Genomic DNA, 22485 nt, shown 5'->3' with positions numbered 1-22485 from the left:
TTAAAGTCTTAAATTAAATCCCGCTGAGTGACAGTTATGCTCCAGAGATCATACTGTGCAGGTGTAATTGCTCCTTATTAGACAAATTTTAGACGATGTCGGACTTGCTGAATATCATGTTAGCAGAGTTTTATTTATTTTTTGCTTCAATTCCCGCCTGAAAAGGCAAGATCAGAGTTGTGCTGGTTGGAGGATTTTCACCATTGCACTTTTTCTGGAGTGTTGCACAAAATTGTGACTGTAAGGCCTCTTCACCGTCTGTTTTTGAAACGCATCTGTTTTTAAAACACAGTTTTTCTCTTTGGCCTTCAAGACACCATGTGAGCTATTGACTTTTTAATTCTACACATTTAAAAAAATAATCTTGTAAATGCTTTTTTTAATATATTCCCCTTGTTTTTTATGCTAGTTAATTTGAACTCTGTACAGCACTTTGTCCATTGTGGATGGTTTATTATAGGTAAACTTCCTACGCTGTCCTGGCCTAATTCTAATCTATGGAGGAAATCCACAGCTAGCAAGCCAACACAATGCTATGGTACATGCCATTTCTGAGTTTTGTGAAGAGAATTGTGCTCATCTGCTCGGCCACAATGCCAATATACTGGCTAGGCTTACTCCAGAGGTGTATTCAGAATCCTGCAGGGCTACCCTCCTGCAAGCTTTTAACCCATTTCTGCTTTAACACACCTGTGTGGATATTGTGTCAGAGCTTCATGATCTCATGTTCATGCATTTAACCATGATCTAATCAGAGGCCATTGAACATCATTGTTTAAATGTGATTGAAAGGCTAGTTTTCTGTAAATGTTTGGTATTAAGCTCACCAGATCTGCTGCACTGGATCGACAATGTATTAGTATGAAATTACTATCACTTCATAATGGTAGTAAAACACCCAGACCTCCTGAATCAGAGGAAAAAAGGATTATAGAAGGAATGCATCACTGCAGGAAACTTTCATTTCAAGTCTGACTGGCAGAGAGGAGCGTCTAGCTGGAATCCAATGTTTTATTGCAGCCTACTGCGGCATCAGGTCGGACCTCCAGTTATATTGGAGAAAGATCTGTAATAAAACTCTCGACTGCAGCAGAAGTCTACATTGAAAACTTTGTCAAACTATCCTTCTCACACCAAATATTGATCGGATAAAAATGAAAAGTTATGTACTTAGTGTGAAATTTGGTCCTTTTTCTAATTTCATACCTAATTTGTTTCCTAATTCATTTTTCATGGAGTGGAAAAATTGCCACCGGATGATGTTGGAGAGAGAAAGAAAAAGAAGGAAAGAGGGAGACACTTCTGGAAATTGCTCATTTGACTCTACACACACTAATATTGCCCCTTGGTGCACAAAGAAACACATAAGTACAGCCTTGTTGTGATGAAGTTTGTTTTGAAGTAGGGTGCTAGCAATAAAATGGAATTGGCATTTAAATAACCTCAGTCCAATGCAGGTTTTAAATGATTTCTATATTATTTGGTGGATTTTGAATTAAGCAGGAGCAAAGGTCATCACTTGGGATGGTTTATGTTGGAACAGGAACGGCATAAAATGGAGTTGGTCCCCCCTATTTGCAGCTTTAAAGACTTTGCAAAATGTCTTGGAGTGTTTTTGTGGGAACTGGAGCCCTTTCATTTCATGAGGTCAGGAGAGAATGTCTGACTTGCAATCTCTGCATTCCAGTTCATCCTAAAAGTGCAGAAGAGGTTGAGATCGAAGCTCTGTGTGAGCCAGTCAAGTTGTTCCAGTTAACTCATCAGACCAGCGTTCATGGACCTGCTTCGTGTGCCTCAGCTAATTCATGTTGGAATAGAAAGCTGCCATATTGGAAGCAGAGCTTTGACAAGATTTAAAGTGGCATACAAAATTCCTCCTCCCACAGAGTGTGTTGGTTTATGCCTCTACCAGCTTAAATTGTTGCACATTGTTCTTTGAGAAATAGCTCAATCTCAGTCAGATCATCTTTGGGCAGCAATTTTCAAGTCCTACCAGAGATTTTTATTTGAGTGACGATCTGGACAGGTCCATTCTAACACATGAACATGCATTGAATCATCTGGCGGCCCGTGCCCCACCAGATGATTTAGAAAATCTGAGGCACATGTTTCACAGAGGCAATAACAACATCCATTGACTTGTCAGTAGCCAGGTCTGCCAGAGAAGTCTAGTAAAGTCTTGGTCTTGGTCTTGGTCTTGTCTTGGCATTGGATTACTCTGGTCTTGGTCTTGGTCTTGGTCTTGGTCTTGGTCTTGGTCTTGGTCTTGGTCTTGGTCTTGGTCTTGACTCGACCTGGAATGGTGCTCTTGACTACAACACTAAAATGCTAACTGAGCAGAAAACGGTGTATTTAAGCAGAATTTAAAACCTGATGTAATTGTTAAAGGCTTCAAATGGCTTTTAAAGCAGACAACATTATTCATTGACAATGTTTTAGAAACCTTGCTATAAACTGCACAAAATTGTGACTGTTTTTTGAAAGTTTTTCTCTTTTTCAGTTGAAGTTTCTATCCAACAGAGAAATTTGTCCCCAGGAAAACTCCAGCAGTGACCCAGTTGACTTAACTCAGACTTGGTATACTCACTATATTCATAGTAGTACCTACAGTATAGTGGAACTATCGCAACCTTGTGATTGCTACATAAACCGGAGAGAGAAATATTGAATGTCAGTCCATTTATGCTCTGTTCATTCTCCTTAACTGTTCAAGAACAACTGCGCAGGTGTCGTGAATGTTGTTTTAGGTTTTCCATCTTAGGAGTTGATATAAATCAACCCATTCTGCCCTTTAAGTGTGACACAGTGCTAAACTGATGAGCAAATCAAAAAATAACAAGAATTCTTAATTTGCAAACATAGTATTTGCAGTGTAAAGCTTCGTTATGACTGCTTTGGGATGAACTCTGGCTCCCCTGCAGGCATAATCAAAAGTTTGGGGATTTTTTTTTTTTTTTGCTTTTTCCCAGCCTCACTGCTCATTAATGAAACTGTGGGATCTCTAGGAAAGCCATCCGAAAGAAACAACATTTGTGTGGCATCATGAAAATTGAGATGGAAATCTGCTTAACTAGCCTGATCTTTAAAACTACTGTGAAAAGTGTTCCAAAACCGAAATGAGTCAGGCATCAGACGCTTTGCAAGCACCACACCTGTCACTAATTGCAGTGAGCGAGCGCGGCGGCGGCTCGGCTCCGATAAGACGCCCGTCACGGCTCTGATGGGAGTCATTACTAATAACGGGCAATGATGAAAGCGAGAGAGAGAGAGAAAGAGAGAGAGAGAGAGAGCACGCTGATGCAGTGTTGTGTAGTTGACTGACAGGTGTCCTGCATTCAACACCCACACAGACTCCAACCAGGCGTGATGAATACTGAGTGCCGAGGTTTGTCTGTGGCTTAATAATCCCTCCCAACTGCTAATTACCTTTTAAATAGCAGGTTTTTTACAGCTGCTGCAGGAAAAGTGAATATTTCAAAGATTTCCATTGACTTGGGGAAGTGCGTCAAAACCATATTTCTTGGCTGAAATGGCTTGTTTGAACACTCTCTGGTAAGGATGCGCATAATGGCTATAACTCCAGGGGACAAAAGCTGGGACATAGTGTATTCTCCTCTTTTGGCAACAGTTTAAACATCTCACATCACATCAACTTCGCACATCACAGTCATACAGTTAGACAGAAATATAATGTACTCCTCAAAATCAAGTGGCTCGGTTCTGCCAGCTGAGGGTGACATTTCACCTGAAAAAGTGTGTTTTAAATGTGGAGCGGTTCAAATATTTACACATAAATACAATTATTGCTTTCATTTCACCCATTTATTCATAAAGACAACACAAAATATTCTGTAGCTGTGCCAGTGAGAGCCAGCTGGCTAATTTTGGCAAGATATTACGGAATTCACAAAAATGGCACCACAGGGGCAAACTTACAGCACCAAAGCAAGAAATCACACGATGGAACAAAAGCCATGCTGAGAGAAAGAGAAGTCCCAGAACAGATATACAGAAAACCTACAATAGCAAACAACTTTTAGCATATATAGCCATGTAAAGAATAGACATTTCTTTGAGACTGACAGAGCAGCAGCTACCTCAGGAAAGTGCAAAAGCCATAATTTGATTCCAGTAAAAGGTTAAAAGATGCTCACATATACAATCCATTACATGTGATGATATACAGATTGTAATTTCCCCTCTACTCTCCATTCTTTTTGTGATGGCTAATGCGTATTAGGGACTGGATTCTGTTTGTACACCAGCAGACAGCTGTTTATAGTACTGCAAACACCCTGTTATTGAAACAACTGAACAAGGCGATATTTGCTCACGACTGAAACATAATACCTTATATTGATATATAGCCTTTTTCAAAAGACCAACCTGTTGGTAAAACTGAATAAAACAAGAGCACATTTAGCCAGTGAATAATGATAGCAGCTGTTTTATTTGGTTTGGTTTATGTACCAAAAGAACTTGGAACAATCATGTTAAAGTCCTGGCTTTCTGTGAGTAAAGTTAATTCACAATCATACATGGAGGGAGTGTAGACGGAGGACTCAAACACAGTTCAGGTTCAATCTGAAGGTTGTTGTTTGCTTTTGTAAAGAAATCACACACATGCAGCAGAGAACAGTCCACTCTAAACATTAACAAAGGGAGAACACAGACATTCTAGTGGAGACGAATAAGTCGGATTGTATTTACAGTGACTGTCAACTCTAAAACTACTAAGTCCCAGGAGAATATGGACTCGGAGTGATGATACTATGGAGGAAACATTCTTATTATTCATCTACGGAGCATGTACACGACGACTAGTTACTACAGCTACGGCGACCAGGAGCAGCGTTTCTGCCTTCATGGAGACAGAGCCCAAGTGTTTTGCACCGCTCTCTGCTCAGACAATGCAGAATAGTGCAGATGTCACTGCTCTAATTTAGCTGCTCAGGGAAATACCAAGAAATCAACCTTATCTCTGACCTAGTGTATGTCATAAGGTAAGTTACCAGTCCTAGGTGATGGTCCAGGTATTGAAAGAAAGACTGGAACAGTGCATTATGATGGACATACACAGAGGGGAGGTGGAGTAGGTTATCACAATTCTAGATCCACAGACACAGGTTCTGTTGACTGCCATTGCCTTTCGGCTCGCTCGTGCTGATTTCAGCAACATGTGCACTTCAACATGAACTTGTGGAAAAATATTGTACTCATAAATGAAACTAGATGACAGAGTCAAACTGTGTGAAGAATGCTTTGCTGATGGCTGCAACCACTGGCAATCCCATATCTCCACGTTCTGGGAACACACTCAACCCTCCTATACATCAACTCTCAGCTGGTTTCTTTATCTGACTATGGGGAGTGATGGAAGTCCAGACCGCAACCTCATTAAACTCTTGTGTGATCAACTAGGGTTTTGCTGTTGACCAGAATGATGATGATGATGATGATGGTGATGTTGATGTTGATGATGTTGATGATGTTGATCATCATCATCATCATCATCATCATCAATCATCATTATTAGTAATAATAATGTGTAGACCATAGCAAAAATGTGGATTAGCACCTTGTGCCCACGTTTACCTTCAGATTTTTTTCATTTTTGTTTTCTGATGCAGAAGTTAATTTAATTGACGATCCAATATCCAATAGTAAATAACTACTTTTAAGTTTTCACTTTTAAGTAACCTGCTACCTTATCACAGTTCACACTAATAAAGTCAAGGACTCAGCAAAATCTAAATACATTATGTTTTTTGATATACCTAGGCATAAATACCATATTTTCCGGAAGCAATTTTCCCAGTAAGATTTAGGACGTGAGAAACTCTTTAATAATTTTTTAAGTGGGTCTTTGAAGTTGTTGAATTTCAGAGGTTGACCGTGTATATATGGGCTGACCTAACTGAGTCTCATCTTGCAGAAAAGCTTCTGTTTAATGTCTTGAGAAGTCAGTTCAGGTAAAAGGGTGTACGAAAACTCTGGAGCAGCGTTGGTGGAGAACTGTGCCTGTTCATGTATTCAGTGATTGACTTCACAATAATTGGCCAGCATCTTGCATGGGAGCCATCAGTTTTAATGTCTCAGTTAGGTCTTTTCCACCAGAAAGAGCCAAGAGCGAGTTCAAGGCCTGTGCCAGGGCCAGTTCAAAGAACCGGTTCTTTTTCCACAGTTAACGGAGCCAAGTAGTCCCATCAGTGACAATGATGTTATGATGAAAAGCCTGAAAAAAATGACAACGGAAAACTGCTTCGAAATTATATATCCGACACAGCTGACAGCACTCTCCAGAGCCACGGCTCCGCGATTATCTCGTTACCTGGTATTATTAACTTGAGGGAGCGACTGTTTCGTCATTCTCACGCTATATTTTATTTTATTTTTTTCTCTATAACCCCTCCAGGTCTCCGTGTTTGCTGTAGATTTCAGAATGCTGGTTTAGCGTCTCTTCCGCCTCTTAGGTAGCAACACTAGCACCTGGTTCTTTCTGGTGAATTACCAGGCTAGCAGTTGACTCTAAGGCCCTGTTTACACAGTGTTTTCAAGTGAAAATTGAAAACTTGTGATTGTTTGGGTGTCCGTTCAAAGGACAATGGTGCTTGAAACCATTGAAAATACAACTTTTTGAAAACGGCTCCAATAGTGGAAATTTTCAAAAGGAACTCTGTCCATGTTGACGTGGAACTGGGTGGAAATCGCAACCCTTTTGAAGCACTGCGACTGTGCATGTGCACCATGGCCGTGGTAATTAGTTATCCTGCATACGAATGTCTGTGTACTCCTATTGTTAATGTTTAGAGCGTATTGTTCTCTACTGTATGTGTGTGTGGTTTCACTACAAAAACAAACAACAGCCTCAACTCATGGCCTGGCATGCTAGCGACATTGTTTTTAGCATTTTTGCAGATGAAACTTTCTTAAAGGAAAATGCAAAAACAATGCATTTTCATTTGAATCATTGTCATGTAAATGGCGGCCTACAAAACGCCCAGGGGTATGAGTAGGTGTGTGATGATGTGTCTTTCTGTGTTAGCCCAGTGACGGATTCTGCCTTTCACTGAGCGTGAGCTGGGATCAGCTCCCAGCAACTGGCGAACCCAGTCTGGATGAATTTGGTAGAGAAGATGGATGGATGGACTACATTTCAATCCCGTTGAGAATATGGTGCTATTGTCATGATGCTGACAGTTTCCCAGGCCTTGCTTGGCAAGTCAGTCTGTATACTTCCAGATGGGGGCTCTGAGTGATATTGAAAGTTTGCATTGTGTTCTAAATCAGGGGTGTCAAATATATTTGGCCTGTGGGCCAAAACCAGCCTTCAACTGGCTCCAATCTGTCAAACCACCAAGTAAATTGTTAAAATTACAAAATTAGAAAAAAACATTGATTTCCAGACATATTTTTGAAGAGTAGCGTCCACAACACAACCCTGAGACCCAAACTGAGATATTGGCATGAAAGCTAGGTACTTAATTGATCAAAGCAAAGCTGTCTGTCTGAGTTTTTAAAAACTATACATTTTTTTAAAGTATTCCACTGTGAATGTTGAGATTGAAGTCATCTATCCATTATCTTAAAGTTCAAACGTAAAAGTTATTATGTCACTATTTTACTAGTCCAGCCCTCTCAAGATGATTAAGTCAACTTTTAAAAGCCAGTGAATGTTGCACAACAATGAGTATATTAAATTCCGTTTTTAGCAAACTTGGTAAAAATGCACCTGTAGGCTAAATCCAGCATCAAAACCATCAAACCATCTATTGAGCGCACCACACAGACACACCGTGATGTTTGTTGACTTCACATCTTCCGAAACTCCACATTCAGGTTTGTGCTCCGAGTACACTCCTATCGAAAGAGCGTACATCATTTGTGGAGTCACATCTCTGCCTGACTGACTGAACATAAACACGGCAGTTGCACAGTGGTTGACTCCCTGTAATTAGATATGGCAAGTGGAGCTGCCGTAGGGAATGTAATTAAAACATGGTATAGCCTGAGCCTGCATGAGAAATACAAATCGCATCACCACTGCATCCCTACAACCTGCTGTTATAGTGGGTAATCATTGCTCTCCAGCTCCCCTAGTGGCTACTAATAACTGAAACAGATATTACAAATACTCATATGAGTTACAGTAAACAGCTCAGCTGGATGTGGACATAACTGAGAGTCTGTGTTTAGGAGGAGACATATCCAGTTAATCCTCTATAACGTGGTCTAAATAAGTTTGGTGACAGTTATGACATAAATTGTGAGGCCTGTTTGACTTTAATGTTTCTGCTTCACAGTAAAATTAAATCAATATTTATAAGCATGAGCGTATCTCTGGAGACAAGAGGCAGGGCTCATCTCTGATGTCATCAAAATGTACAGCCCAGAGCGGCTCCATACACACTGAATGCAATGTGGAATTAATGGGCTCGTAAAATGTTTGTTTGAGCTGTTACACCCAAACGAGCTTTTAATTATAGTGGTGCTTTCTGAAGTGAGGCAGAAAATGTGCCCCTGTCTGCATAAACCCATCCTAGTTACTGCCAGAGCCTCAGTCAGCAGTTTTGTCTCCGCTGAAGTGTTTGTCCATGTGACTTCACTCATTGAACTCATTCAGATGGATTCTAAACATTTTTGGGCGTCATGATAAGCGAAATCTACACCCAGAGACCTAAACAGAGAAAGTTTGACGAGTCACAGGAAAAATAACTAAACATCCAATAGCCTGAGATGCAAAATACCATAAGGCGAAACTGATGATCTGGTGATGAGTGGAGGAAGAGCCAGAGCCTCTTCACGGTTCTTGATGATGAAGGAGGATCTTTGGTGTGTGCCTCAGCCAGGAAGTCGGTCATGCAGACTGTACAAAGGAAGGGAGACATAGGAGAGGAGCAACACAAAAAGATGTAAAGTGCTTTGGCTTGAGGTGGAGAAGTGCTATTTGAATTAAAACTATTTCATGAAACTGTAAATGACATCATATCTGCCTATGTTTTGTCTTGTGTCTCGTCTCGCCATGTCTCGCCATGTCTCATTACCTTGTGTCGTCTTTTGTTTTTTTTCATTCATCAGGATCCTTGGTAAGATTTGAAATGGAAAAAACATCCAAGAAGAACAGTTTTGCATGTGGGAGTTATAACAATCAGCAATCAGAGGCCGAGAAAAGCTTTTTAGTTATTACTTGGTTATTTCTGCTGAAGCCAACTTACATTTTTTATTCAGCTGGATTCACAGACGTTGATATTTTGTTTGTACGAATTATTAAAAAGTCTCCACTTTTTCTCCACTACCAGGTGGACATATGTCATGAATTTTAAAAGAAAATCATGACAAACCTTTACATTTTTGCACTATTAAACTTCTCTTTCATTTCCATTCCAGCTACTTCTTGGCAGGCCTTGTGTCAGTGCATCAAATGTCCTTTCTTTTTCTGCAGGTGTCCTCCTGGTCACATGATCCGTGTGAATGGGACTAAAAAGTCCTGCGTGTACACGCTCTGCGCCACGCGGCCGTGTCACCGTGGGACCTGTGTGGCCCAGTCGCCCTCCAAGTTCACCTGCCACTGCCCTGAGGGCGTCAGGGGACACCACTGCGAGACCACGCTGGCCATCTACAGGGAGGATGTTGGCCTGAGCTTCAGCTCCCTCTTTGCCATCTGTATCTGCTTCATGGCCTTACTGGGTAAATATTGCTTCTTTTGTCTATCAGTCAACTCACATGTGCCCCAGCAGCTGCAGAGGTTTTACATTACTATTGCATTGTATATGTAAAATCATTTGAGTGTTATTGCACAACTTGTACATTTGACAGATTTTCTAGTGCAGTTGTGTCAAACACAAGTACTGTAGGCTAAAACCGGTGGTTTATTGAGGTCCAATCTGGCCCCTAAAACCACCAAGAAAATTTCAAATAAAACAGAGGTTTTAAAAAATTTCTTAAGAGCAGTGGAAACAACACAACACCTTGACCCAAGCTGAGATGCTGCTGCCATGCAAGCTAGATGGTTGCTATCAAACTCGCCTCAAAGCCATACTGTCAGGCGAAGTTTGTAAAAACACCCAGAATGCAACAACTATAGGAGATGTTTATTTGACATGTCACTGTATTATATTTTACATCAGGTTTCACTCAAGTTGACACTGTCTTGAGATTGCAGCCATTTTCAGTCGTGATTGTTTCGTTTTGTGAAAATATAGACATTTTCATCACATATACTCCCAGGACAACAAAGAAAAACATTGAGTTTTATATTTGAAGGTTATAATGGGACTATTTTACCGGTCCACTCAAGGTGAAAGTTCACTGTATGTGGCCCCTGAACTAAAATGTGTTGGTCTACATAACCCCTGATGGTCTTTTTTAATGTAAATTAAGAAGTTGGTGGGAAAAACAAATGACCTATATGACTTCGGTGGATAGTTGATCGAGGTAATGACACATATTCCCGAACCAGTTATCTGTTCCTGGCTTTGGTTTCATCAGAACGACTGAAGCAACAGACCACATGGTGACATGTTGGCAGTTTTAGGCCCTCTCCATTTTCTTCACGTCTATAGCGTATTGTTCTCCGCACACTTCTGTGTGGTTTCATTACAAAATCAAGCAACAGCACGAGGCCAGTATACTAACTACACTGTTGTCTCTGTGTCTGCTGCAGCAGTGTAAACAAACTCCCTTTTTTTTTAACGGATTAGGTGTTGTCACGTGAAACGTTGTCGTGTAAACAGGGCCTTATACTCCACCAGTAAAATCTCTCGGGTTTGATTCCTGGACTGCTTCTTCATGTATCTTTCCAAAATCCACAATATACATGTTAGGTTGATTTGAGTTCTGTTTTAAGTTCACTGTAACATTGGTTGTGTGTTTGCCCTGTGATGGACTGGCTACCCTTCCATAGGTTGGACAGAATTTGCCCAAAGTCTGTTTGACTCCAGTCTCGTTCCATACAAATCTAAATGGATGGATGGATGGATGGATGGATAGATTTTTTTATTTCTCATTTCAACTTTTCAAAATGTAATTTATTTCCAATTGGCACAAGCCCAGCAGAAATTTTTTTTTAAGAACAATAAATAAAAAATGGAACACTAAACTTGTAAAAAACACATGTGTAACAGTTGCATAAAAATGTATAAATGCATTTTCGTTTTGTAATGAATGGTTTGGTCTAGTATCTGATATGGTGATGTGATTCACAGCCAGTTTTCATATGCAAATCTCTCCAAGTTTAACTTTGTGCCCAGGATTGAAACATGCATATTGTCTAAATTATCTGTAGGCGTGATGTAGGCGTGTGACTGTCTGTATGTAATGCACTGGAGACTTGCCAAAGATGAACTCTTTTTACTGGGATCAACTCCAGATCTTCCACTCTTGGATCAGGTGAGGATAGAAGATTGGCGTGTTGAAGTGATGTCAGCCAAAACTAGAAAAACACTTTGTTTTCACTTCATTTTGAATGTTTGTTTGAAAATGAACTCCTACTGAACTGCTACAGAACGAAGATAGACAAGTTTTCACTGCATTCAGGCTTTCTTCACCCAAAGGTCACGAAGTTTCAGAAGTCACAAGTTAAGACTTGCAAACTTCCACTGTGGTGTGCCAGTGCTTCCTCTTGCCGATGGGTAGATGTACTGGAGGAGACTGGTGTCTCATTCTCAGTTTGTACAAATCCACATTGTTATTTTGAGCTGCGTCTGTTGAATATTCATCCACCTGTACCTTTAGCCTTGCATTCCTACAGGATCCTCTGTTCAGAAAAACTTGCCTCGGGTGTAGTCATTCACAGAGAATTGTCGGTACAGTGACATGTTCCCCTTGTTTAATTGAGGACAATAGAACAGAACAGTAAAGAGCAATATGAGACAGCACAGGGTACAAGAAAAGAGAACGGATCAGAGGAGCAGGAATAAAACAGGATGCCGAGCAGCACCAAAAGAAAACAAGAGGGAGCTGGATAGATTGCAAAACAGAGACAGCAGGTGAGGGGAGGAGGAGGAGGAGGAGGTCGGAGCAGCGTAGTTCTGAGAATGACGCTGATCATGTCGGTGTCACAGCGCTGCTGGTCATGTCTGCCCATCTCATTGTTGATTCTGATGGCACCTCCTTCACACCTCCGGACCAGTCACACACAGTTCAAATGATCATTTCTCCTTCTCTTCTTCTCACCTTCATCCCAGAATATCTCCCTTTCCAATTTGGCTCCAAGCTCATATTAAATGCGACATCCAACCTTGATCTGCCGAGGCTCTGTTCTGTTTTAAGTGTTAATTACTTGATTTGTAGGCGTATAAGGTGGTGTTTACCCAAACCTGCAGAAATTGAGATCAATGCTCCAGGGGCTTTGGTAGTAATTTCAATCGGTGGAGCATTCTGCGCTCGATCGGTCAAGCGTTCCTCACTCTGAAATTTAAGTAGCAGCAACAGAGACTTTTTTTTTTTTTTTTACGAATGCCTTCATCAAATATTGCTTGTGGAGACTCCAAATGTTTGAATAGCAAGAACAAAAGAAGGGCAGCAACTCTCAAAGAAAACACATCTTCAAATGTTGTGATCAGTGAAGATTAAAGACATTCTGCAGGTAAACAGATTAATTCTCTTTCATCTGTTTTAGAGTCAGGCACAGACACATCTTTGATGGTTTTCCGTTATGTTGCGCTCATGTGTTCGTGGTCCCATGTGTATCAATCCCTCTGATTTGAGTAATTCCAGGAATTATAGTCACACCAGTCAGACTATCTCAACATCAGTTGGACTGCTGGAGAGGAATCGTAACAGGATTCATCTTTGACCTTCCAGAAAGCGGCCATTCACACTTCAATACTGAGTTCCAACAACCATTAAGGAGATTTTTCATGAATTCCAGTCCAAATGTGTATGCATTTGGTTATCTTCTCTCATTTCTACTCCCACAAGCATTACTTAAACCTTTTTAGATAACTATATTTTTGAATCCATGAGTAAAGACATACTTACAAATCTAATGTCACATACAACCATATGAATAATTATAAGAACACAGTTTTGCAAGTTGAGCAGAGTTCAAGTTTATTTGAATCTCCGTCCAGTCGAACAATGGAACCACAAAAATTAGACAAATATGGATACTTGTATGTATGTTTTGCAGGGTTGCATGTAACCTGATCTATTACCGGTTGGACTACAGCAGTGTACACTAGTGCCGGTGGGACAGATTGCTGCCTCACTGGACGCCACACCAAAGTCCTAAGTTGGGACGCACCAATAACAGATTTTTTTAAAGGATGAGAACAAGTGCAAGTACTAACCTTTAGCTACTTACCAAATGTTAACTACTGATACGAGTGCTTATTATACACCATTAAGAATTATTTATACTCCATACACAAACAATCTTCATTGCTGTGAAACATGTGGGATGATGTCACTCGCTAGATTGTGTCAGGGATGTTTTATGAGTGTGAGTATGAGTACTTTGTGCAGTATCGGACCCAATACTCGATACTGGTGTTGGTATTGTTGCATCCCTAGTTTGCATCAGTAAAATCATTTAATTGAAAAGTGAGGATGTATTTTGAGTTCTGTCCACTGGGTGGGTAAAACCGTGGGATGTACGGTGAAGGACTATTGAAGGTGAGTTTAATTTTTGTTTTTCTTGCACTCTTGTCACAGTGTGAGCACTCGGATCAGACGTGTTAACTGCAGTGTGTCTTACCTTCACTTATACACGGAGGAGATACGCTTTTATTGCTCCATAGACTGAGGCAGATGCTCCAATTGCCTCATCTCTTGCTTTTCCGTTGCACTTCGATGTCAGATTGGCAGGAGTAATTATCCCATTGACATACATTAACTACTCCGCTATGCTTGGAAAGTGAGGACATTCAATAAAAGTGTCTACAAACATAAGATGAATGGAAAAGAGAAAGGATGAATTGACTCTGAAGCCCCTTTTACGCAACAGTTTTCAAATGAAAATGAAAACTTTTGTTTCATTTTGTCTATTTTCCTGACAACAGTGCTCAGAGCCACTCATAACACAACTTTTTGAAAGCAGTTCTCCAGGTGGAACTTTTTGAAAAAGCTCTGTCTCCGTGAAAATGGGGGTAAATCACATATTTTGTAAATAACGCCTAAAAGTTGTTTTTGGAAGAAAGCTGCCTCCTTATTTAATCAGTAAAAATCAAAATTTTGGGATATTTTTGTGATATATTGAAGGATATAACGAAATAATTACAATCGTATATATGGGTTTTTTTGTGTTTTATGCATTTGTGTGCATGTTTGAAACATTTCCTGGGAACAACTCAAAAAATAATATCCAGACATACTGATGTCAATCTTTGATTTGGAAAGTCTAAAATTTATATTATCAAAGGATTATTTGTGCCTTTTTTTAATAAAAATGAGCATCAGTCTTTCAGATTGGATGCAACTCGGGGCGTTGGTACAGAAAGCCCTCTGCAGCGGGTCATTAAGCAGCCGTTACTTTATCATTTCTTGCTAATGCAGCAGAGCCGAAGCCCCTCATCTGTGGGTTTCTGTTCTTCACCCATTGATCGGAGTGATGGACTGGCAGCGCTGACCCAGTGACGCTCCCTGGGGTGCTCCTCCAAGGTTGTGAGTTCAGAGTCAAAGTTTCGAGTTCAAAAATGTCAGCACAGCAGTAAACCCAGTCGACGTCCAACTGGCTCTCTCTTGACGATATTAATGATTAATGCCTCGGCCCTCTGAATTTATCATGTTGCTTGAATATTGATTTGCTTCTCTGCGATGTGAACTCGTTTATTCTATTTGCTTATTTGGGTTTCTACACGTGTCCAACTACGGTACTTTATGCAAACAGCCTCTTCTCCTCACATGCACCACAGTGCCCACTTTTTTTGTTCCCCCTGAAGTTTCTCTCTCACCATCATCTTTTTCTGATCTTTATTTATTGTCTTTCCTGGTACATCTTTACTTTTGACTCCCACTTCAAAAACTGTTTGATGCTTCTGCTTTGCAGAAACTGAACTACTGAAATGTTATGTTGCATTTAATTCTCTTGGGAGAAAAGATTTTATGTGACTGATTGATTTAAAGTAGTTTTTTTAATTTTTTACAGCAGCAGTGTCAAACACATTAGTTCAGGAGACACATTATGTCCAATTTCACCTTGAGTGGGACCTAATGGACCTTACATTTGACATCCCTGGTTTACATACCTGTGAATTAAAAGACTGTGATCACAGCAAAAATACTCGTCTCGACATTTCCCTGTTTGTCTCGTTACGTATCAACATTGATAAAGTAAAAAAAAATAAAAATAATGAGCCGCTTTTAAGAATGAAGAAACTAAAAAATACGAATATCTGGGTGCAAATGTAGGAAATAAAAAACAGAAAGCTCATAAAGATAAAAACCTAAGTTAGAAAACTTGCTTGTGACTCATTTTAACCAGTAACATGAACCAAAATGTAGCCACAGGACAGATAGACTCTCTCAGACTTGTGGTCTGTATTATATAGTTCAGGAAAATCACCACCCACACTAAAGTGTCTGGTCAGATCACATCCAAAAGTTCCAGCAAAGAAAACTTCCTTGCAGTAAACCGACAAACCTTTCTGCATCACTTCCATGAGCATGTCTGGTCGGAATCTGATACAGATGAAAGCAGTATATGTCGACTGGCAATCAAACAGGAAGCAGAGAAGAAAGGTTGGTTCATTAAAACTGCTGCGTTGAAATGTACTGCAAATTTGTGACGTCACGTAACTAAGCTTTTATTCAGTTAAGAGAAAAGTAGGTGGAATTGATCCAAATTTTGTAACTCTTCAGTAATTCAGCTGATCTTAGAAGTATTTCTTCTGACAGCTAAAAAGTGACATGATTATTTTTCTCAGTCTATGTAATGTGTTAACGTGACCCACTTACACTGAACAGTGCCCCCCCCCCCCCCCCCCCCCCCCTCCCCTCAATAAAGCAAAACTGCACATTTCAGAGTGGACTTTTATTATGGCCACCTTAAGACACACCTGTGCAATAATCATGCTGTTTAATCAGCATCTTGATACGCCACACATGTGAGGTGGGATGGATTGTCTCGGCAAAGGAGAAGTCCTCACTAACAGACTTAGACAAATCTGTCAACAATATTTGAGAGAACTAGACCTTTTGCATATGTAGAAAAAGTCTTAGATCTTGGAGTTCAGCTCATGAAAAATGGAAACTAAAACAAGTGTTATGTTGATATTTTTATTTAGTATATGTACTAAAAAAACCTAATCAAGCTAGCAGTTTTCCAAAATGGCAATTCAACTTTTTTTTTTCTTCATATTTAAGACCGATATGCCCACAGGTGGATTTGATGAATTAACTTAGGCAGGAAAATAACTATTCCAATTAGTCAAAACCATTACAGGCATCTCCACTGCTCTTTACAATAGTCTGTACCTAGTGGAAGAACATTGTGCCATTTATATTATTCATATATAATATGTGCATATATTATTTAGCTTGTTCAACTGTGAAGGTACTCTAGGATTAATCTGTGATTATCTCGGCCAGTTAAAACCACTGCTCTTGGGCCCCTCTAAAGTTAAAAATCCTTGGAGCTTGAACCATAAATGATTGCCTTAGATTACTGGTCAATGCCTGATACAATCAATGTATCCTCACAGTCTTCTCTACCTAATGAATTAAGCAGTAAGTTTATAAATTGGTAAATTGATTCTGTTTCACAAGGTCCTTCAAGTTGAAGAACTTTCCAAGGTTATCTTTGTTTAATATTGTGAGTTGGAAGGCAATCATTATACAATCCATGTAGGAAGATAAATTAATACATAAACATAATGGATATTATACAGAATTATGCAACCCAGTTTGAGTATTTGGTCATCAATTTAGTTTCACAAGGTTATTTTGTATAATGCTGACCATGGAGTTTTGTGATGCCCTGTTATTTTCCTCCCTCTCTTCTTCCAAGTATCTAAAAGAGTTGATAAACGAATGAACAACTCCAGAGTTGAAGTTTGTTTCATTCAGGTTAAGATGCCTTCATGTGTGGAGTTTAAATGTTCTCTCTGTCATGTTTGCAGCTTCCTCTTGCATTTTATAGGTACGACTTTTGCGTTTTCACATGAAAGCGTTGTGTAAATGAGTCTTTCTGATGCTCTGAGTGTCCAGGTTGGACATTGGGTGGTAGGCTAATGACCCGCTCTCATAATACCTGCCAGTGTTGATTTGAGCAACGTTCATCTCATCCACACTGCAGCTGGAAACCAAATCAATACCAGTGTCAAATTGGTCACTGAAGACCTGTTTGTTTTCATCCAGGATTCTTTCACTTTTAATGCTGTAATGTTGAGTAATACAGGGAGAAGCAGATGAGACATCAAGTCATCATTTTGTTTTATTTATGGTGTATTCATTAAAGTCTTGCTGCAGTTTGTATTTGTGGACTAGACACTGGTTGCATTCGTACTCTAACTCTAATGTGGTCAGATGCTACCCTCCATACTTCTATGGCTCGTGATCAGAAATTCCACATGCCCGAAGAGTTGAATTTACTTGATTGGTCTGGATGCACACATGAAACTTTACATCGGCACGTGAGATGTACACTGGAACATTCCTCTGTTTGGATGTTACTGTTCTCACCTTGGTAACCGTCTATTCACAGCTCCACCTTTGTTGGAGCACAGCCCAGATGGAACCAAAGAGGTTTGACACGAGCACTGTTTTTACAAGATTGGGAGGAACATTATGTTAAAGAAAGGACACCTTTGGATCGATTAGAAGACCAATGGTGGGAGAAGAGGGAAGATACAGACTCAGCACTGTTACCTTGAGAAAACAGAAGGTGCAAGCTAATGTAATGGACTGACTATTCTCAGAGGAATGTCTTACTGTCCTGAGCTTAATCATTCACTTTTAAAGGTTTGAGGTTTTTAGGACATTCATTGTGGGAATTGTGCTACAGAGATCAGAAGAGTCTCAGGAATAATGTGGAACTGGATAGAATTCCAGTAGTCATTTTTAATTGTCTTGTAAATAAAGAAACGACAAGCCAGCTTTGAATGGTGACATAGGAGAGAATCCCAACACAGAGCCAAAGTTCTCCCAGCAGTTTAAACCTTTAGCAGCTCATCTGAGAACATGGTCCCAGGTGACTTTTATCTAATTGTAATGTAAGATTTTTTATATGACATTGTTCCATCCATTTCAGCTACAACAGCTTCAATTCTTCTTGGGAGTGTTTTCTGGCTCACAATCTCAGTTCTAGTTCATCCTAAAGGTGTTCCGTCAGGTTGAGGTCAGGACCAGTGAACACATCTCAACTGTTCTGGAGTCTAATGTCCAGTGGTGAGCTTTACACCACTGTATCCGACACTGAATTGTGCTTGTTGATGTGAGGTTTGGATTCAGCTTGGCCATTGATTCCCTCCATGAAGCTTTACGCCTTGTTCTGGAGCTAATCTGAAGATCACATGACATTTGGAGACCTGCAGCTGTTGACTCTGCTGAAAGTGCACGCTGAGCCTCAGCATCCACTGACCTCACTTTGTGATTTTTCCTGGCCTACCACTTCCTGGCTGCTGTTGTTCTCAGTCACTTCCACTTTGTTATCGTACTACTCAGAGTTGATTGTGAGGAAATTTCACGGCCGGACTCATCCTATAATTTCCGGACTATAAGACTTAACTTCTTTCACATGCTTAGAACCCAGAGGCTTAACCAAAGATGCAGCTAATTTATAGATTTTTACGGGTTATCAAGCTTCATGCCCCCAATTCAGGTAGTCCGGAACATAAAGCAAACATTCTCATTCTACTTCAAAATTTTACAGATTTCTCCCGTAATAATCTAGACCTCACAGCTCCTCAATATACGATGAGTGTTTTCTTATAAGAAAATCATATTCGAAAACCCGATATTCGAGTAATCTGATCTCCTCAATGGATTTCAGTAAATGGATGAATCCTCCTTGTGTTGCTGGTTATGAAGAGCTTCACTTGATCAAAAATTCTTTGACATCTTCTCAGTTGAGCCTTGCCATGTGAGGACATCATTGGGACCTGTGGGTTCAGTATCTGGGCCAGTCTTCTGATCGGGTCAGAACCAGCTGAGCCAGTTTCTCTGTCAGTCCTCCTGCTGCTGCACTACAAAACAGCTTCAAACTATAACTGGGACTTTGATAATAAAGATTTCGCACAGCCCAGTCTTGAAGTAGCAAACACATGCATTAGTTGTTCATTTGTTCTGACAACAATGATTTTTTACCAACTGAAACAAGACCATCCAAGAGATTTGATTAATGCGTTTTTGAAGAAAAGGAAGTCAGAGGTCTGTTTCAGTGGTTCAGATAACAGGAAAGTGAACAAGGAGTGGAGCACTGCGAGGTCACACCAGCAGAAAGCGATGGCTTCTTTGAACAGATTTATCGTTTGATGAGGTACAAATCCATACCGTATTATTGACTTGTGTTGATATACTCATAGACGTTGATCTCATTGCAGGGCAGCTCCGATATCGATTGTCTGACTGGAAATCCCATTACCCTCACACACTCATTCAGCACCAGCTGAGCTTGCTCAGGTTACAATGGATTTCCCAGCTCATCAGATATTCGCAGCGTGCATCCGATGAGTCCTGAAGACGCAGGGCAACAGTCCAACTCTGCGATTTCCCTTCGGTAGTTAACAAAAGTCAAGGCAACAGTTGGGGAGTGTTTTGTCCTGCATTTCGATCAGCACTGACATTTCAGAAACCGAATCATCAGGTAGGGTTTTGGTGTTGGTTTTTTTCTAAAGCAGCATCAGGGCCTGTTTCCATGATTCCAAGTGAAGATGCAAAACTGCACTTTCATGTCCGTTTACACGACAATGAGCCTTGCAGTCACTGAAAATACAACTTTCTGAAGGTGGAACTTTTTGAGAATGCTCGGGCTCATTCCTGAATAGATGGCAGAAACGCTTCTACTCAGTGACGTGCCGTGAGCACCAGGGTTGGGTAGGCAGGGCATTGTACATCGAGACCATCAATGTCGACACCAATGACAATTATATCTTGTGGTGAATGATGCAGAAGATTAAGTAGAGAGAGTGAGATTTTTCCCATCAAACCAACCGTCACCAGAGGCTTTCATTTTGACAATCACTGAATAGGAACACCATCGCAGGGCCACATGACACACAAAAACCTCTTCACTCCTGGTTGCCAACTTCCAAATATTAACCTAAAGTAGATCAACTAACTAACTACATGAATGAAGCAGCAAAAACACAACACAATCATTACCAATACTAACAAGCCTAATATACCCCAATAAAGACATTTGGAACACTGTCAAACCACTACCATTTCAGCGATCAGCTCCGTGATCGGCTGGCAAGTGTTAATCTAACAAAATCAAGATCGTAAAACACCATTAAAGAAACTTAAACAATTATTTGATAACAGTCTCCATACTCTCCCAACAAGATATATCTCATGACATGGCAGCCCATCCGTTCTTTATGTTGGAAACACAGCAATATGGAGAAAATGAAAACAACTCTGACAGCAGAGCTGTCTGCGGTGCTGAAACCAGTATTGCAATGTGTCTGCATCCCAAATTTACATGAAAGTACGAACGTTTTTCTCACCTTTCCTTTGCTGAAGGTCTGGTAGCTCAGATGTTGGTCTCCCATCTTTAAAAAGCTGGTGTTTTTCCTCAAACAAAAGTTGTGAAAATGACTTTATCGTCTCTCGCACTGTCATCGTGCCTGTTAACCCGCCAACAAGCTAGAGAGCATAGTAGTGTTGTGTCAATTCACTAATGCACTGTGCACGTGCGTATACCATTTAGCATAGCACTGTAGGTACTCTGCAGAAATTGAAAAATAAATCATAATTATATTATAATTAAAACAAATAGTTAAAATGAATATTTCATTAATTTCAATTCAGCCTTGGGTAAGCACTGCCTACCCTGACTGCATGTTACTGCTGCTACTACATATGTGCACCACGGTTGTAGGAACTAGTTATTTAGCACATGCTCAGTCGAAGGACAATCAGAACGTTTCCTCCAAAGTGCCATGACTCCCAGTCCATGTAACTCCTTCAAAAGACTTTTGATGGTGTCGTCCACAAACAGTAACTCCATGATTCCGAACAGTTGTATGTCCAATTTCCTGTCAAAGATATCAAACTTGTCACTGTAATAACAATCCAACGTGTTCGTCTGTCCACTAGAATGTCTTTGTACTCCCATTTTTAATGTTTTGTGCATATTGTTCTCTGCTGCAGGTGTGTGTGGCTTCATAAAAAAAACAAAACGCAAAAAAAAAGCAGTTCCTACAAGTGGCCCATCATGCTAACTACATGATTTTTAGTGTTCCTGACATTGCTGTGTAAATGCAAAACTTTTTTGAAACATAAACACAAAAATGATAGGCAGGACCCAGGCGTAATGTACTGTGTATCTCGTGTCCCAGTCTGAAGATTGAGGGCTTGCTTCTTGATCTAATGTCGTGGATGCTTTTAAAGGCCAATGGAGTCAATAGAAAGTAACTTTGTTACTTTGAGCAGAAGAAGAAAACAGTTAAAGAAGCTCTGATGGAGGGAAGCGAAGGAGAAGAAGGAGGCGGGAGGAAGATTTAAGCAGAGAGCAAGAAAGTTAAACAACATCCAAAAAAATAGGAGTGATGGTCAAAGACAGCACAGGACCTTGGAGGCAGTGTAAACAAATAAACACATAATCTTTCTTTTCAGTCTCACTCTTCACTCTCTCTCTCTCACACACACATGCACACACACACACACACACACACACACACACACACACACACACACACACACACACACACACACACACACACACACACACACACACACACACACACACACACACACACACACACACACACACACACACACACACACACACACCATCAGAAATACCAATCATTCTCCATTTCTTTGTTTGCCCTCCAGAGAGGGCTTTTGAACAAAGCAGATTCATCTCATACACCCTGACCTCCAGCTTCTGTGCTCACCTCCCAACGGAGCTCACTGCAACCACTTACACACACACACACACACACACACACACACACACACACACACACACACACACACACACACACACACACACACACACACACACACACACACACACAGTGTTGTAAACCTACAGGCTCCACCACCATAAACCAAACAGCAGCACCCTTCTGGTCTCTGTGGTTGTATTGGCTCTGGTCCATATCGGGGTTTGGATTTCAACCCTTCATATCAGACCATCCATTCATGCAATGCAGTGCAGTCGTACTCAAGACCTCTTGGCTTCTGTTTACATTACTCTCAGGTTTTTTGTGCAGTCGGGGAAAAAAATTAATATTGGACTTTGTGCAACCTCCACTATTGTGATTGCATCATTTCTATATACAAACTGCATTCCTGAACTTTCACACAGTCACTCACAGACATTGCGTGGATTACCATCGAAACAGCACACCACGTCAATAAGAGTCACGACAA

The 22485-nt window shown here is 40.4% G+C and overlaps 1 protein-coding gene across 1 annotated transcript in view; it reads left to right on the top strand.

Annotated features, from left to right (window-relative positions):
- LOC308132290 (neural-cadherin) overlaps nucleotides 1-22485 on the top strand; it is a gene marked incomplete at both ends in the record, with an annotated part of 403944 nt that overhangs the window by 373091 nt on the left and 8368 nt on the right. The window contains one exon of the mRNA XM_080499326.1: nucleotides 9443-9687. Within this exon, the coding sequence (XP_080355452.1) occupies nucleotides 9443-9687 (245 nt within the window). The remainder of the gene's footprint in view (nucleotides 1-9442; nucleotides 9688-22485) is intronic.

Source organism: Blennius ocellaris (genome assembly GCF_963422515.1).
Source record: "Blennius ocellaris genome assembly, chromosome: 1".
NCBI classification, from domain to species: Eukaryota; Metazoa; Chordata; class Actinopteri; order Blenniiformes; family Blenniidae; genus Blennius; species Blennius ocellaris.
The sequence above is the reverse complement of the archived record's forward strand: the minus strand, read 5'-3'. Positions and strand labels throughout refer to the sequence as shown.